Source organism: Euprymna scolopes, chromosome 37 (genome assembly GCF_053919585.1).
Source record: "Euprymna scolopes isolate OS-2025 chromosome 37, ASM5391958v1, whole genome shotgun sequence".
In the NCBI taxonomy this organism is placed as follows: domain Eukaryota; kingdom Metazoa; phylum Mollusca; class Cephalopoda; order Sepiida; family Sepiolidae; genus Euprymna; species Euprymna scolopes.
In genome coordinates, this window is record NC_136518.1 from 32,575,973 (window position 1) to 32,592,990 (window position 17,018).

At 35.7% G+C, this 17,018-nt stretch overlaps 1 protein-coding gene across 4 annotated transcripts in view; it reads left to right on the forward strand.

Annotated features, from left to right (window-relative positions):
- Positions 1-16,193, forward strand: part of LOC145261123 (putative transporter slc-17.2) — a 110,391-nt gene extending 94,198 nt beyond the window's left edge. For all 4 annotated transcript variants that reach the window (XM_080119370.1, XM_080119373.1, XM_080119372.1 and 1 more), the window contains 2 exons: positions 1,037-1,127; positions 1,926-16,193. In XM_080119370.1, coding sequence (XP_079975496.1) covers positions 1,037-1,127; positions 1,926-2,186 — 352 coding nt within the window. In that variant the 3' untranslated portion in view covers positions 2,187-16,193. The remainder of the gene's footprint in view (positions 1-1,036; positions 1,128-1,925) is intronic.
- Positions 16,194-17,018: the final 825 nt, after the last annotated feature.

Consider the following 17,018-nt stretch of genomic DNA (forward strand, 5'->3'; position numbering starts at 1 on the left):
TTATTTCTCTCATCCATTCTGTAACTTCTATGTTTGCATTCTCATATGTATCTTCCGTTCCTATTTGCACTCGTACCGTATATAGATTAATGTAGATTTTAAGCATTTCATTTGGTGCATACATTACGTAACATTTCGCTTTTAATATATATTAATGTCTATATTATAGAATTGTGAAGAATTTAGGAATATCATTATTTCTTAATAATAATCTATGCATCAATAAATTCCCATCTGCTGTGTGTGTGTTTTTGTTTTGTTTTTTGTTTTTTGCTCGCGTAAACAATTTATAATTGCATTACATTATTGTTTTAAATATTAATGCTTATACAAGTTTGGCTAAAATCAAAATGGAGTGTGTATTCTTATGCTGTATTTCATCTGTGATGGAGAAATCCTTCTAGACTGATGCGATCTGTTAATGTTAAATATTTCTCACATCTGTTAACGTTCAATATTTCTCACATCTGTTAACGTTCAATATTTCTCACGTCTGTTAATGTTAAATATTTCTCACGTCTGTTACTGTTCAATATTTCTCACATCTGTTAATGTTCAATATTTCTCACATCTGTTAATGTTCAATATTTCTCACATCTGTTAATGTTCAATATTTCTCACATCTGTTAATGTTCAATATTTCTCACATCTGTTAATGTTCAATATTTCTCACATCGATACATATTGATACAGTTCAATAGGACATAAGATTTAACAACAAGCATTTCCTTAACAACAAAGGGACCGAACACCTTCTGAGGGGCCCTGATCATGCATTCGTCAATAGAGTCGCTTTTCTTTGTTTAGAACAAATTTGAACAAAGGAAAGCGACATTTAGGAAAATATACGCCATGATTAAAACTGCAAAAAATTACAATCTTATAAAATACTGCGTAAGACAAATGCAACTAATTTTATAATAAAACTCTGCAGATGCATTACAAATACGTGGCATTCTCATTTACGAAACGAATAAGAAAAACAGACTTTCACAAACTTTGACCTTATTATTCTTATTATTTATATTTGTTTTAGATTTGCCAGTCTTATATCGGGCATCTGCTTAGCTTTTTCACAACTACCAGGGATCATAATGCCTTACATAACATTAATTCTGACGCCGAATGTAAGTATTTTATACACTTTTTTTTTTTAACCGTGCCACGTGACTCGTGTCCTTCTTGAGAAAACATCCAATCATTTAAACGGCGGTAATAGCCTAAACTGAAATACATTTATTTTTCCAATTTTTTTCATTTTTCCTGATTATGAAATTGTAACGGGGTTATGTTTCAACTAACATGTTAAACTCACATGGTTTTGAAAACCAAGAATAGTTTTAAGTTCATGAAAACAGTTACGTTTATGCGTATATTAAAATGAAGGTGTTTTTTCGCAAACCAGAAATAAAAGTGGTCCTGCTCTTGTCACGCGTCGGGAACCACGCATTCATTGCAAGCAAAACTCAAACAAAAATCTTTACTTCCCTTCGTCAAATATTAAACATATATTCAAATAATCGCCACTGAAATGCTCAGATAACACTTGTGCAATATATTTTGTCATTCAACTGACAATTCGTTCGATTTATATAAAACAGGTTTAATCTTTCTATTCAAACATTTACTTTACAATAGTTTAAATGGCTATTTGGATACCGAGTCAAAAAGCAATGACTATTGACTCGTGTCGCATTTGAATTAAACGGCCGTTCACTTGATTAGTCTCCCTAGTGCATGCTTCGCGTGATCGAAATGTCGCAAAATAATCGAATGCATCACGTAGAAAGGAACCATTAATTCTCATTAAGTTAAATTACTCGTCTTCTTTATCCTCTTCGCTTATGAATATATCAAAGGTTTTGTTATAGAATTACATCTTCGACGTTAACATTATTGTTGTTTTCTTGTTCTTTTCTATCCAGGGCACCCAGCAAGAATGGCAGAGTGTTTTCCTAAACTGCGTCGCCGTCTATATTTTCGGATCCGTCGTGTTCGTCTTTTTTGGCGAAGGGGAGGAGCAAGAATGGTCAAAGAATGCAGTAGAGGAATCACACCATACGAAAACAGCAAACTCAGGAGAGGGCAGAAAATACATTGTAAATGAAGGATTTGATGCAGAAGAACAAAGTACGAATGACACGGCTGCAATCGATCGTTACCAAAAAAAACGAAGCAGCGAATAAAGTCACTAATTCACGCAGATAATGGTTGCAAAGTCAACAGCGCTGGGTTGCAAAGTAATACTTATGATGCTAAAAAGAAATTGTGTGAAATCAGATTTACTAAGATAAATTATTTGTGAAATATCTAAAAAAATATTGGCTTTGTTTAACTTTGGCATATCCGTTGTTCTGCAAGACTGTGAACATGGCGGTGTATGTAAAAAAAAAAAACGTCCCCAGCAATGTTAGTTTAAAAAAAAAGAAAAAAAGAAAAAGGGAATGTTTTTTTTAATTACATTAAAAACTTTATTTGAACTTTTTAACAAACATTTACATACATAAAAAATAGACTTTATAGATCTTTTATAATAATTTTTTTAAAATTTATTTAACCAAACGTTTTTTTTTTGTTTTTTTTTTACATTTCTCATGTATTTTAGCCAAACATCGTAAATAAAACCGCATCCCATAATAATAATTGTCTTTGTTTATTTAAACTTTTTAACAAACATTTACATAAAAAATAGACTTTATAGATCTTTTATAATTTTTTTAAATTTATTTAACCAAACGTTTTTTTTGTTTTTTTTTACATTTCTCATGTATTTTAGCCAAACATCGTAAATAAAACCGCATCCCATAATAATAATTGTCTTTGTTTATTTAAACTTTTTAACAAACATTTACATAAAAAATAGACTTTATAGATCTTTTATAATAATTTTTTTAAAATTTATTTAACCAAACGTTTTTTTTTGTTTTTTTACATTTCTCATGTCTTTTAGCCAAACATCGTAAATAAAACCGCATCCCATAATAATAATTGTCTTTGTTTATTTAAACTTTTTAACAAACTTTTGCATACATAAAAATAGATTTATAGATTTTTTATAACATATTTTTTTTTAATTTCTTTAAAGAAAATGTTTTTTTTACATGTTTCATGTATTTTAATCAAACATTATAAAAAACGTATCTAATAAATGATTTCACTAAATAATTGTCTTTGATTCGCTGCCACCAGAGGAATTCTTGTAGATTAATATTAAAGTTTGCATTACTAGTCCCCTCCATGGACCTGACTTTAACTTTACAAAGACTCCAGCTACCTTCCACACGATCTTTGTGAATACTAAGGTTATTTGGAGCAATAAAGTTATATTGATGGTTTACCACAGTATGGTTCCGTAATGCATTATAGGCACGCCAATTATCTATCATAATCCGTGTGCCTGGTCTAACGTACTGTGCAATTATTGGCAATAGGGTTCCAGTATCTCTCGTTTCGGCTGGCACTATCATTGTCAAGTTCGTTTCTCGTTCGACCATGCCAAGAACCCACTGGCCTGGACGGAATCTTCCTCGTTGTTGTTTCCTGTGCATGAATTTATTTTCATCGATTTCGACTGTTCGTTCAGGACTACCTAATTGTACTGGACTTTCCAGCATGCTCATTGCGCATATATCGCGAATGTAATTGAACCAATCAACTAATGATTTCTTGGAGACGCCAGTTTTTTTTCTAGTGGTTACCCTTATGACCACCAATGCAAAACTTGTATTAATTCTTGTTACCGTAAATGGCTTCCTTCAAAGAAGGAACCAGCTCTAACATTTATTGTTTTTTTTGGGGGAGGGGGTCTTTTTGCATTTGAAGCAAGACCAACAATACCCGTCGATAAAGCGCCTCCCATTTCTGCTCTGAAGATTCATAGTTTGACATGGGTCAGTACACTTCGGACAAGTGTGTTGGTTGGCGATTAGGCCACGTCATGCTAACCATTTCATGGTGCACAGTGTATTTGTAGAGGACGTTCCTTTAATCACATCACTGAGTTGCCAGTTCTATCGCTGGCATTATTGAATTTTTTAATATATTCATAATCTCTTGAGAAGTCAATATCGAAAATTTAAAAAGATACGTTAGTAAAAATCTCGTCACAAAAATCTAATTTCAAAAAATAAATTTTGTACTTTTTATTGTGAATTGGTTTATCATTTTATTGTTGAATAAAATTTCAAATGGAGAAAAAAAATATCTTGAAAAGAAAAAACACCTGTTTTTTTTTTTTTTTTTTTTTTGTTTTTTTCATAATTAAATCTCATGTCCCAAAAAGCCGATTGAAAAGATCTCATTTCCAAATAAACCGGGGAAACGTTTGACTTAAAACATTGTCGTGGACGTTTTTTTCGCATACACCGCCATGTTTAGTCTTGAAGAACAACGGAGATGCCAAAGTTAAACAAAGCCGAAATATTTATGTCTGCCTGTATATCTCTCATTTTCTGTTGTTACTGGTGAGGGTGATGTAAGAATATTAATAAGTTAGTTATCGCCAGCCATTGTGTGGCCGATGCAGATCGCAATATTAACAATTATCACCAGTCATTCTTTGGTCGATGCAGATCACAATATTAATAATTATCGCCAGCCATTGTTTGGCTGTATACTTTTATCTCGACAACTCTATCAAAAAGCCAGATATATTTTCGCGCCCTGATGTAAAATTGGCGACTATCGGATACATGCGTTTGTATTTATGAATTTGAATATTTGATATCCAATTCACAAATAGTTCTGGGCGTGATGGGGACTATTTTATTCTGTACAATGTGTTTATCGAATCAAATGTACACTTGACCAGAAAAATGAAAATTATTGGTATAGATGATAATCATAACGTTTAAAGTATATTTATAGATGTTGGCGTTGTATTACTAATGCCAACGTAATATAAAATATATTAGTTAATAGCGACATAAAAATACAAAGAATATAATAGAGGAAAGTATAGATTTACATTGAGTTGTCAAGGAGAAAATATGCGGATGCACGAAATGCCATGTAATGCGTATCAATTTAGTATGTATCACTTGAATATATCTCAACTTAATATGTATGAATTTAATATATCTAAGCTGCTATGATTTGTCACTAAAAGAAATGGCGGGCAAGTTTTTTTGGATTTGAGGACATGCTAAAAGGCAAATCGTCGGATAGACATTTTAAGCCATGTACATAAGAGGGTTAGTCTCGTTTTTAATTTCGGATAACGAGAAAAACGCATTACGTGATCGCATTGCTTCCTATCGTCGGACCTATTTATCTCCCTTGAAGATAATCCTGATTCTAACATGTACAAAGAAGACCAGTTATAGTAATTACACCCCAAGTTCAATAGTTACTAATTTCATCATCAGACACTGCTTCCTCACTCATATTGTCAGAATGCCATTCTTGACATGGTCCGCATACCCGTGAACAGATAAGTTTGTGTCTTTTGCAAGTGCATCGAGGTGTACTACAACCATCAGAACAGTTGCAGTGAATTATTTGCAGAAGTGTTTCTGGCACAAGTGAAGTATCATCACTGGAACTAGACTGTTGTTCTGAAATTCCCAGCACCATTCAGTAGTGTCCATAGCCTCACCATTGTCCATCCAAAGCATCACTTGGAGGTAACTCTGAAAGGTATGAGACTTCGAGATCGGTGGCAGTCGTTCAGGTGAAACAAAGCTTTTGGCTGAACCAACTTTTTGACAGAGACTACAATACCTCATTGCAGATTGTGTCCAGGTTTGCATCCGAACAATGCTACCATCAATTTACACCCAGCGTCTTCAATCTCAGCTATGTTTTTATTAGGTGTGGAAAACATCTTAGCAAAGCACTTTAAGAGCTTTGTGTAGAACGAATGCAAGCAGAAACAGAAGACTTCTGCATACATCGTATTCAAGCAACTTCTTCATAACCTTAATGTCGAATACTGTTGCAGGACTACTTTTTCCGAATAGAAATAAAGCTTACTCGCATCGCTGGTTGACGCATAATAAAGTAACAACAACAATAGATCTGTATCTTCGCCAATGACACTAGTGCTTTTTCTTGGATGAAATTGACACTGCTGCCTTAATAATCTCCACATCTGCACCTTTGATTGTATTATGCGGCAATCTCTGTCCTTCATATGTTGTGAAATGAGATTGATAAGAAACTGTTTTCTACATTCGAAAAGAAATCCTTTTTCCCGACAAATTCTATTCCTTCAGCAATGTTCACGTTGTTACTTGTTTAATTTTCGCGGCGTCTCTGATTGGTAACATCCTTAGTGTTTGGTCCCCCAATGTAACCATCAAATACTATCGTAGTGTTGCCATAGAGTTTTACTGTGAAACATGCATAGTCGTCAGCGACTGAACAAGATGTCTTCCTTTTCTCTCATCAGTCGATGGAGAAGAGGCCCTCCGTCAAAAACGTTATGTTCTATTTCTGCTACACCCTTGAGTACTGCGTCATCTGAACTTTCATAGCAGCTATCAGTTGTGTTTTGTTTAGTTTGCATAATAGATGTTTTGCTTCAAAGAGGGATAGTGTGTATAGTGAAAGTTCATAGGCCATCATAATTATAACTTTTTAAAAGACTATTATCACTCCCTTTTTGTGAGGTTGGATATATTTTTTAACTTGTGATTTTACAACTGACTTGTTTTCCCACTACCAAAATGTAAACAAATGATAAGTAATGACTGACAGTGAGTTGCAGATTAAAAAAAATCAGAAATTTAAAAGAAAACAATTCATAGTTGAAAAGCGTTGCATTTCAGTTATTAATCACATTTAAATTTTACATAAAAAAGCATTAATTTATTGAATATGTAATTTATATTATGGTGGGTGCAGATCACAATATTAAGTAATTTATCGCCAGCCAGTGTCTGGTCGGTACAGATAACAATATTAATTAGTTATTTATCCCCAGACAGCGTTTGCAATAACTATACTAATAAGTTAATCATCGCCAGCCAGTATTTGATCGCTGCGGATAAAAATACTAATAAGTTAGTGTCTGGTGGGTTGCAGATCACAATATTAATAAGTTAATTACAGCTAGCTAGTGTATGGTGAGTGCAGATCACTATAATAAGTTAGTTATCGCTAGCCAGTGTCTGGTCGGTACAGATAACAATACTACATTGTTATTGCCAGCCAGGGTATAGCAGCTAAAGATGAAAATAAGTTAGTTATTGCCAGCAAGTGTTTTGTCGGTGCAGATCACAATATTAATAAGTTATTTATTGCCAGCCAGTATCCGTTAAGTGCAGAATACAATACTAATTAGTTATCACAATCCAGTGTCTGGTGGTTATAGATCATGATACTTATAAGTGAGTCATGCCAGTTTTTGTTTAACTGATGCAAATCAGAATATGAATAAGTTAGTTTTCGCCAGCTATTGTTTGGTCGATGCAGATCACAATATTTATTAGTAACTGCTTGCAATTGTTTCGCCAATGAGGATCACAATATTAATAAATTTGTTATCGCCAGCCATTGTTTGGTCGATGCAGATCACAATATCAATAAGTTTGTTATCGCCAGCCATAATTTGGCCAATACAGATCACAATAATAAATTATCACCAGCCACAGTTTGGCCGATGCAGGTCACAATATTTATAACTTAGTTATCGCCAGCCAGTATCCAGTGGATGCAGAACACAAAACTAATAAGTTATTTATCACTATCTAGTGTCTGGTGGTTGCAGATCATGATACTAATTAGTTTGTTATCGCCAACCATTGTTATTGCCAATGCAGATTACAATATTAATTGGTTTGTTATTGCCACACTTGGGTTTATTTAAGATTTAGTTTGAACATTTTTTACTCCAGTTCTTTTTTTTTTTTTTATTCAATTTTCACCCCAAACAAGGCACAGTGCCACTTTGAAGCAGGGGGCTACTATCAGGGATTTAATTAGCAGAGTCATTATGAAGGGAGATGAGTAGAAAGATGTTTGTTAACATAACACTTGAACTTCTGCATATCAGTGCAGTTGGGAAAGCAGAATCCCGGAAGGGAGTTCCAAAGACCCGCAGTTCTGGGGAAGAAACTATTGGAGTAAAAGGCTTTCTTGCACCTAGGGATCTCTACTGTAAATGGATGAGACTTAGTAGCTTGTCGGGTTTGTCGGGGGTAGTTACATCAGGGTGGTACAAGTGTTTGCAGTTCGTCAGAGCATTCACCATTAAAGTATTTGTAGAACAGGCAGAGGGATGCAACATCTCGTCGATGGGATAGAGGCTGAAGACTAGATGACAGTTCAGGACCTATCAGGTTGGCGACTCTCTTTTGAACCCTGTCCAGGAGCGAGAGACAAGCAGCAGATGCACCAGCCCAGATGTGACAACAGTACTCCATACATGGGCGAATGGTGGCCTTATAGAGGTATAGGATACTGTCAGGCGTAAGTAGTTTTCTAGCACGGTAGAGGGAGCCAACCTTCCTTGCAGCAGCCTTGGCAATGCTCTCAATGTATCTATTCCAGTTCATATTCCCTGTAAACATTAGGCCGAGGAGTTTAAAAGAAATACTTTCAGGCAATGTATTCTTGGCCATTGCTATTGGTGGTAGAGAAGGTTTCTTGTAGTTATTGAAGGAAACAAGCTTAGTCTTAGCAGAATTGAATGTGACCAACCATTTTTGTCCCCATTTCACTACAGATTGGAGGTCATCCTTTAGTGTTTCTGCCATTTCCTTGGATATGTGTTCATTTGTTTTCCCCTCATATCTGTTATAGAGAGTTGTGTCATCGGCAAATATACCCATCTCTATAACAATTTTATCAGGGAGGTCATTTATGAATATCAGGAATAATAGAGGTCCAAGGATAGACCTCTGAGGTACTCCCGCATTTATGTCATATTGTTTAGATGTACGACCGTCGAGGACAACTTTGATTTTTCTCTTACTTAAGAAGGATTTAATTACATTATGAATTCTTCCAGTGATTCCATATGATCTAATTTTCCTTAGAAGACCATTGTGCCATACCCTGTCAAAAGCCTTAGATATATCAAGGGCCACCGCTCTACCCTCCCCTGTTTTGTCCAATGAACGGTATATACATTCAGAAACTACAGTTAAGATATCTGCTGTTGAACGGGCTTGCCTGAATCCATATTGTTTGTCAGTCAGGAGTTTAGCAGCTGTTAGGTGCTGGACTAGGGCTTGATTAACTAAGGACTCAAATATTTTTGCAAAAAGCGGGAGGAGGCTAATGGGGCGATAATTTAGTGGGTCAGTTCTTTCACCAGCATTCTTGAAGACTGGTACCATAGAGGCGGTTTTTCAGCAGTCGGGAAAGCAAGATTCGTTAAGGCATTTATTCTAAAGTTTGGAGAGAACTGGAGCAACCTCGGCAGAGCATTTTTTTAATAGCACAGCCGGGATGAGATCTGGTCCACATGCTTTTGAGGTGTCTAGGTTTTTTATAATAGCATGTACCTGAGAAGGGGTGATTTTCAAATCGTCTAGTGTGGCGTCTGTCCGCAGAGGAAAATCAGGGAGGGAGTGGTGTACCGGGTTCAGTGTGGAGGTCGAGGCAAATCGACTGGCAAACAGATTAGCCTTGTCAGTTGCCGTGCAAGCAACCTCATGATTGTTTGATAGTGGGGGCATAGTTGACTGTCCCTTATTTACTACGCTGTTGTAGATTTTCAAAAAATCCCAGATTCCTAATTTCTGTGTTTCGATGCGTTTTCTGGTGGTTTCAGAGTAATCTGTCTTAGCTGTCTCTATCACTCTCTTACAATTATTTCTAGCTTCTATGAACTTCTGTTTATTTGAGCTGGACTTATGTCGGTTGAATCTGCGGAATGCATGCTGCCTTTGACAAATGGCAGCTGCACAAGCAGAAGTAAACCATTGGGGAGAGTGGGAACATGTGCTTCAATTGCAGTTTTGAATCATTCAGTGGTCTCATTTGCACACTGTTCCGCTGGAAGAGTAAAGATATTTTGCCATGGAGCATCTCTGATGAGCTCCCTGATGGCTTCCCAATCAGCCTTTTTGTAATACCTCGTTGTTTTGAGTAGTGGGTCTTCAGTTTTAGGGCGAGAATTTAGGCTAATTTCTACCATATATATAATATCACAGCGTGATCAGCATTCCCGAGTGGGCTGTGGGGATTTTTTGTACAGTCATCGGGAACCGTTGTCAGAAAGAGATCTAGAAGTGAGGCATGTTGATCTTGCTGGTCTGGGAAACGTGTCGGAAATGTAACCAACTGAGATAGGGAATGGGATATAGAGAGGCTATGTGTTGTGCTCCCAGCTACGTCTGTGTGATTAGAGAATCCTAGCCAGTTACTGTGGTGGACATTGAAGTCACCAAATACATGTACTTGTGCACTAGTATCGAGGGAGAGTGCTATATCTATGCTGTCTGAGACTTTGTTTATTAGGGTACCGTCTTGGTTTGAGGGAGAGCGGTAGAGAAAATACAAGTAGCTAATATTGTGTTGCATATTTAGTCTGAAGCACATAAAGGCCTGGTCGTCTGATTCTAGTTTTATTTCTCTAGTCAGGGGGAGGGTGTTACGAATATAGACTCCAAGCCCATGCATATGTCTGTCCAAGTCCTTATGGTAGAGTGGGAGATAACCAGGCATGTTAGTGGTTAGAGGGAATGGAGGAATGAAGGTTAGTTTCACTTAATGCTAAGATATCCGGGGTGTTTACAAGGAGAAATGACTCAACATCATCTAAGTTAGTTCTAAGCCTGCGGATATTAGTAAATGCAAGCCTCAAGGGAGGAGGTAGGTTGGTTTTCTTTGAGTTTGGTCCTGATTTAAACGTAACTTTTGCTTGAGCTGTCATTTCATTTTATTTAAAAGTTTCAGTTAGGGTGAGTGAGTGAGGGGGTGCTGAAAAGTAGTTGTGCAGAATACCAAACATGCAATACAAGTAGACCATCAGCTGTCCTCACCCACAGGATTGTGGGCTCAGGAAAGCGCACCGGGGATGCGTGCAGGGTCCCTTTCCATGCGCGACATGGCACTACAAACATCCCGATATTATACAACTGTTGATGGAGCAGCCGCTCTAAGCGCTACCAAAGAGTTAGGGTTCCTGTACTATCAGTCGGAAACAGCAGCCAGGAACTGTTAATCCAGTACCCTCAATCCATTAGGCAAAGCCAGCCCAGCCCAACTGCACCGACATATATGGCACTGAAGCATCCCACTGTGTCCAGTTTAGGGGAATGGAATGTGGCAGGAGTGGGGAAAAGCGGCGTTCATTGCCCTATTCAGGAAGCAAGGGTAACCACTGGGTGATTCAGACGAGTCCCTATGATAGTACCTCTACGCCTGGCCAATAGGCAAAGAAAGAGTATGAAAGCTGGGGGATAGACAGAGCCTATCTTCTCCTTAAGCAGTTTACGTTTGCCAACCGGTGATTTTTTGAGTCACCAGCTCTAAGAAGGTTGTCGTCCAGGACTGAAGAGGCCTCCCTCCCCTAGGTTTAGCTTCAGAGTTTTCCTTCTCCTAGACGGATGACCTGGGAAGATCTACGGGTCCATCAGCTCCGAGGGGGTTTGCCCCGCGCCTGGGTCCTAATCCAGGTATTTCTGCGACCCCACATGGGTAGTTAACATTAATTGGTTATTTAGGTTAATATCTCCTGAAAAAATCGGGTATTTAGGTTAACATCTACAGACAATTTTCACTCCTCAAACCTGGTTAAAAAAGGACATTACTATGCTTTCCATTTTCATTTTTACTGGGAGAGGGTATAGGTAAAAATTCATGCAGTGGAAACAACTAAATTTGCAACAGAGAGACGAGTTAATGTATGGTTAGATATAGTTTTGTAAGTTTAGGAATGTATAGTTAGATATGGTTTAGTAAATTTAGGAATGTATGGTTAGATATGGTTTAGTAAGTTTAGAATTAGGATAAAATGTTAAAGTATGATTTACTTGCTATTAGAAATTATTATTTGGTGCCCAGACTGAATATTTAATATGACTGAAAGATAAGATATATGCTCAGTATAGATACAAGAGAACATTTGATATGGAGTACAGTTATACCTGATAGATATAGGTTATTGCGTATTTTGTAAGTATAGTTAAATATAGATGGATGGATAAGTAGCATATTTCATTGTACACGAATGCATGGAATTTTAGACAATTTGAGTTGCCTTCAGACTTCAACGAAGGAGAATGACTTCGCCTTTCTCTTAATATCCGGAAGTTTGTATTTTAATGAGTACCGGTTTAGTTTGTGTAATAATTATTGCAATACTATCTCTTAAGAGATATTAAAGTTTGCTGTTCATTATAGATTACTTTAAACCTATGTATAGGACTATGGCTAGTAAGTATTTACTTAGAAGCTTAGTTATGGGTTAGGAGTTATAATCAGGAGCATGCCTAAGAAATCTTTAGGTGTTAATGGGTATCGATTTACGAGTCTGTTAGGGTCAAAACCTGTTTTGCATGACAAACCTTTTTTTCTTTTTTACTTAAATTATCTCTCTCCTGATCACTAACAAATCAAACTGCTCTATTTCCTAAGTTGCCACTAAACCTAATCCGTTTCACGTAACTTAGAGGGGTTCTTGCTCTCCGCCCTTGACCCTATCAGACAATGCTGTTTTGTTCATTCAAATGTTCTTTCCATTCTCTAAACATACGTTGTTTGTATTCTCTGATAGACTTTCCATTTTCATCATGCACTCCCTGATTACCTTGTTAATCTCTTTACTTCATTTCATTCTAACAGTTGCAAGATGACGACCGGGTTCTTGCTATTCCAAAATAAACCTTCCCTTTACAAGTTCCAGTTCCATTCACACCATTATTCTCAATACTTTGATTTGATATTTCATTCATAAAAAGTTTGGTGAATTTTAGATTGCACATAATTACGGTAATTTATTTATTTTACCATTGAAATCGCCTAGTTTTTTTTCTCCTAGATTGTTATTCTTGCCAGACTGTCGAGCATTATCTACCCAGACGCTGGTTTTACGGTGCACTCCCTCCTGTCAGCACACATGTCCGTAGAGCTTAGTGACTAACCCACACGAGAAGGCCAGGAGTAGGACTAGAATATCAGAGATGATAGAATTAAGCATGCCTTGGGAGAACTTTATAGGAGATTGGGAGCTTGTCCCCACTTTCAAACCTGACAATATGACAATCATTATTATTATTATTATTAGTAGTAGTAGTAGTAGTAGTAGTAGTAGTAGTATTTCGAGTTTGATTTGCGATATCATAAATTATGTTAAATCTTAGATGGCATTTTTACGTAACCCTAACCCTAACCCCAAAAGTTTCCTTTAGGTGATTACCCTATTTCTACGCCCTTTTCCCTGATATATGTTTGTCTTATTTGTATTTTATGTACAAAGAAAGGATCATTTACGCTCATGCGCATCCGAATACTCATATGTGTTTTATTTTCTATTTTTGTTTATTATCCGTTTTTTTAATCTACTTTTTTTCTTTATCACACACACTAGCCTTAACACTGACGCACACAAACTCATATTTAAAAAAACAGTTACATCTATACACACGTCATCTATACCTTTTTTTACTCGCATACATATGGGAGCTGCATATACTTACGTATATAATCTTTTTCGATTTGTATTTCCTCTTCCATTTTTAGTCGAGATCAAAACCATGGAAAGGGGTCGTTTTTTATTGTTGGAGGAATATAGCTGTTCGTTAAAAGAAAAACCAAAAGCAGAAATGAAAGCGATTTAATTAGCCAGGTTCCTTATGGCACAATTTTAACTTTTGTGAGAACTTTTTGGAGATTTGCAAACCTATACATTTTTGGAATGATTTTTGTCTCGGGAATCAGAAAATAATTTTTTCATTTGCCCAGATGCGTATATAGCGGCCATATTGGATTTACAAAATGGCCGCCGTAAGATGTACGTTTTGTCATATCTTGGTCTCTAAATAAGCTGGAACACTGATTTTAACTGCTAAACCTACATTTTCAGTGTCAAGGAAGTCAATGGTCCAAGTTATCATTTCATCTTTTTTAACTTCCCCCTCCATCATTGAAACACATAATCCACCATATGGGTTAAAAACTTTACAACCCTGGCAGTTAGTCAGATACTAAATCAGTTATTTTTATTGAAATGCCTTTTAACTTTGAATGTTTGTGCGACCATCTTAAACATAAGTATTTGATCATAGTCTATGCATAATCATCATCATCAACATCACTTTCATACATCACAGCTTGGGAATCTTCATCGTTTTCGCACTGGCTGCTGCACTGACACATGTCAGTACAGGCTAAGTCTTTAGACCTGCAGAAACATCTGCCAGAAGAACAATCAAATATACATTTGCATGAAATGAAAATGATTTCTGTGGAATAAACTGGATTCGAACTTGGCACACCCAGGTTGTAAGTCGACACAAAAGCAACATTGTAATTTTTATTCTATTGATTTCTTTTCTTCGTGTATAACAATTGAAGTAGTGAGCCATTTAAAAAATATATTATTTCACAATTTTCTACTTTACTCGCAAGCGATTAAAGCATATACTTCAACTTAAAACCTCGAAATGTTTAAAACGTCGTTTAACTTTTCATTTCATGATAAGATTTTATTTTTAGCACCATTTTTCAATTCCCACTAAACTATGGTCGTATATTAACGTTTGATTATTTTGTTAGAGGAACTAACTGGACTTTTCCTTTCAGACGTTTTTCGCTTATAGACATTTAACGTAATTAATTACATTAAAAAATGAAAACAAAAACATATATTTCAGTAAAGAAGTAAACTTGCGTAATTTCTTCTATATCCAAACTACTAGACCTATTCAATATGTATCTACTGGTGAAAAGGAGGAGGGGTGACAGAAAGACTTTAGAACATGGTATTTCACAATTAGTACGAATGCTGATGTTGCTGTTAAGCGAGTCAGACTTTTACTCATGAATACCTTGCTTCAGATTTGTCTGGTGTCTACATGAAGTTACTCACAGATATTTAGAAACCTGCAAGATTGCAGATTTTGACACTTGATATCGAGACACCCAGGTCCAGCGATTGAAGGCGAAGTTGGGGAAAATTTGTCTCAGAATATAGAAAGAAATGACACAAAAGCAACATTGCCATTTTTATTCTATTGATTCATAGTTCCACGCATAAAACATCTTTGTTTGTCACACATAAAAGCAGAGAAAACAATGGATGCTGATGCTGATTCCATCTAGATTTTTACCAAAACCCCATTAGTCATGTCCCTCAGACACTACTAACTTGTCGTCATCCCATGATGAGAAAAGGTCGAAATTTAGGGAGAGGCGTGATCAACGGGGAGGAATTCATGCAGACCAGACAATCCTGAGGCACGATAGTCGTGAGCTTTATGTAAAAGTTCAACTCAACGTCATGGAGGTGACGGTGGCTAAGAGGTTAACGAGCGGTTGATGTTTTCCGGAAAAATCCGAGCCGAACGCTGAGTTACGTCTGGTTCATTAAATGCAAATGTACGAAATAATTTTATTTTCAGTTACGTTTCATTACTTGAATTTAGCAATTTCTGTTTTACTTTTTTAACGATTTGTAAAAAAAAATTTTGTTTTATATGCACGTGTAGTCAGAATCGTTATTTTTCGTCATCTCAAAATAGTCGACCGAAAAGAAACGATGCCGAAAAAAAGTTTTTTTTTAATATTGTAATATCTTTTTACTTATGAATATATAAAAATACACTTTGATTAGAATAAAACACAATCGCAAAATATGACAGAAAATGGGCCTATCGTTTTCTAGTTTATTTAGGCCGAACTAACCAAGGGTTTCACTTTATATATCTATCTATACTCCTATGGATTCGTTTTTCTTTTGTGTGCATTGATATTCATATTAAAAACCCTTTTCTATTTATTTACAAAGAAAATACAATTTTCTTATATATGGGTTATGGAATTGCATTCACTAGCAAAAGATCTAGCTAATTTGCATAAAGATTCATTTTAATTAATTTCCTATTAGTTGCTTCGGTTTTCTAATGGGATAATCATCTTTAGTTAACTATTACGTATAATTATATTGATGCAGATATTCTACATGATTTATACTTGCATAATATTTTCGTAAAAAGTTTATAGAAAACACAAAATTGTTTCCATATATATTTATGTATACGTATATGTTTTTGTTAAATAAATTTTGCCTACCAAACTCCTCCAAGAGTTTTTGGTCTACAGACATGAATCTTCATATATAAGGTATTTGAATCCATGCAAAACTTTATATTTGGGTTTTAGCCTGGAAAAATCGGTGCAAAAGTGTAAAAATTAAAAAAAAAATGAAATTTGCCACGTGAAGGTCGAACATCGGCATTACGGATGCATAACATTGTAGCTATTAGTTCATGTTTTAATTTTTAGCCTTGCAGTAAAGATGCTTTTATAGCACAGTCATTGACGGCAGAGGCAAAATAAATCGTGAGCTGAACGTTTTGGTTTCGATTCTCAGTGGTATTGACTGGTGGTGGTCGGAGGACTAAATATCTATACGGGAAAATAAGAACTTATTCCTCTAAATATGCTGCGATTGTGATGATGTTACTCCTAGGATGCAATGTAACATTTTATTATGACTAAATGTGTCAAAAAAATGGGGTTCTAAAGTTACATAAGATAGTGACTAATCGTGTAGACATATTAAATTTGTATTTGGCATTTGTTGAAAACCTGCAGTATTTGGTCCAGGGTGGAATTTCTGCTATCATTTTATTATATAAGAGAAAAGAAACTCCTTTCCTTTTCAAATAGTTCATACGCTTCACAAAAAATAGTACCTACCCAACACATATATGTTTTACGGAAGCATTGTTTGAGTTTCTGAGAATAGCTCGCGTTATCTTAAAATTAAGTTTCTAATTTAGTAATAAGGATGATTAAACGAGGTTGTGATAAAACTAAAATATTTAAACAATTAAATAAAGCATTTGTTTGTTATCCTGATGCTTTTGAATCGTATAAAACTGATCACAATATATTAATAT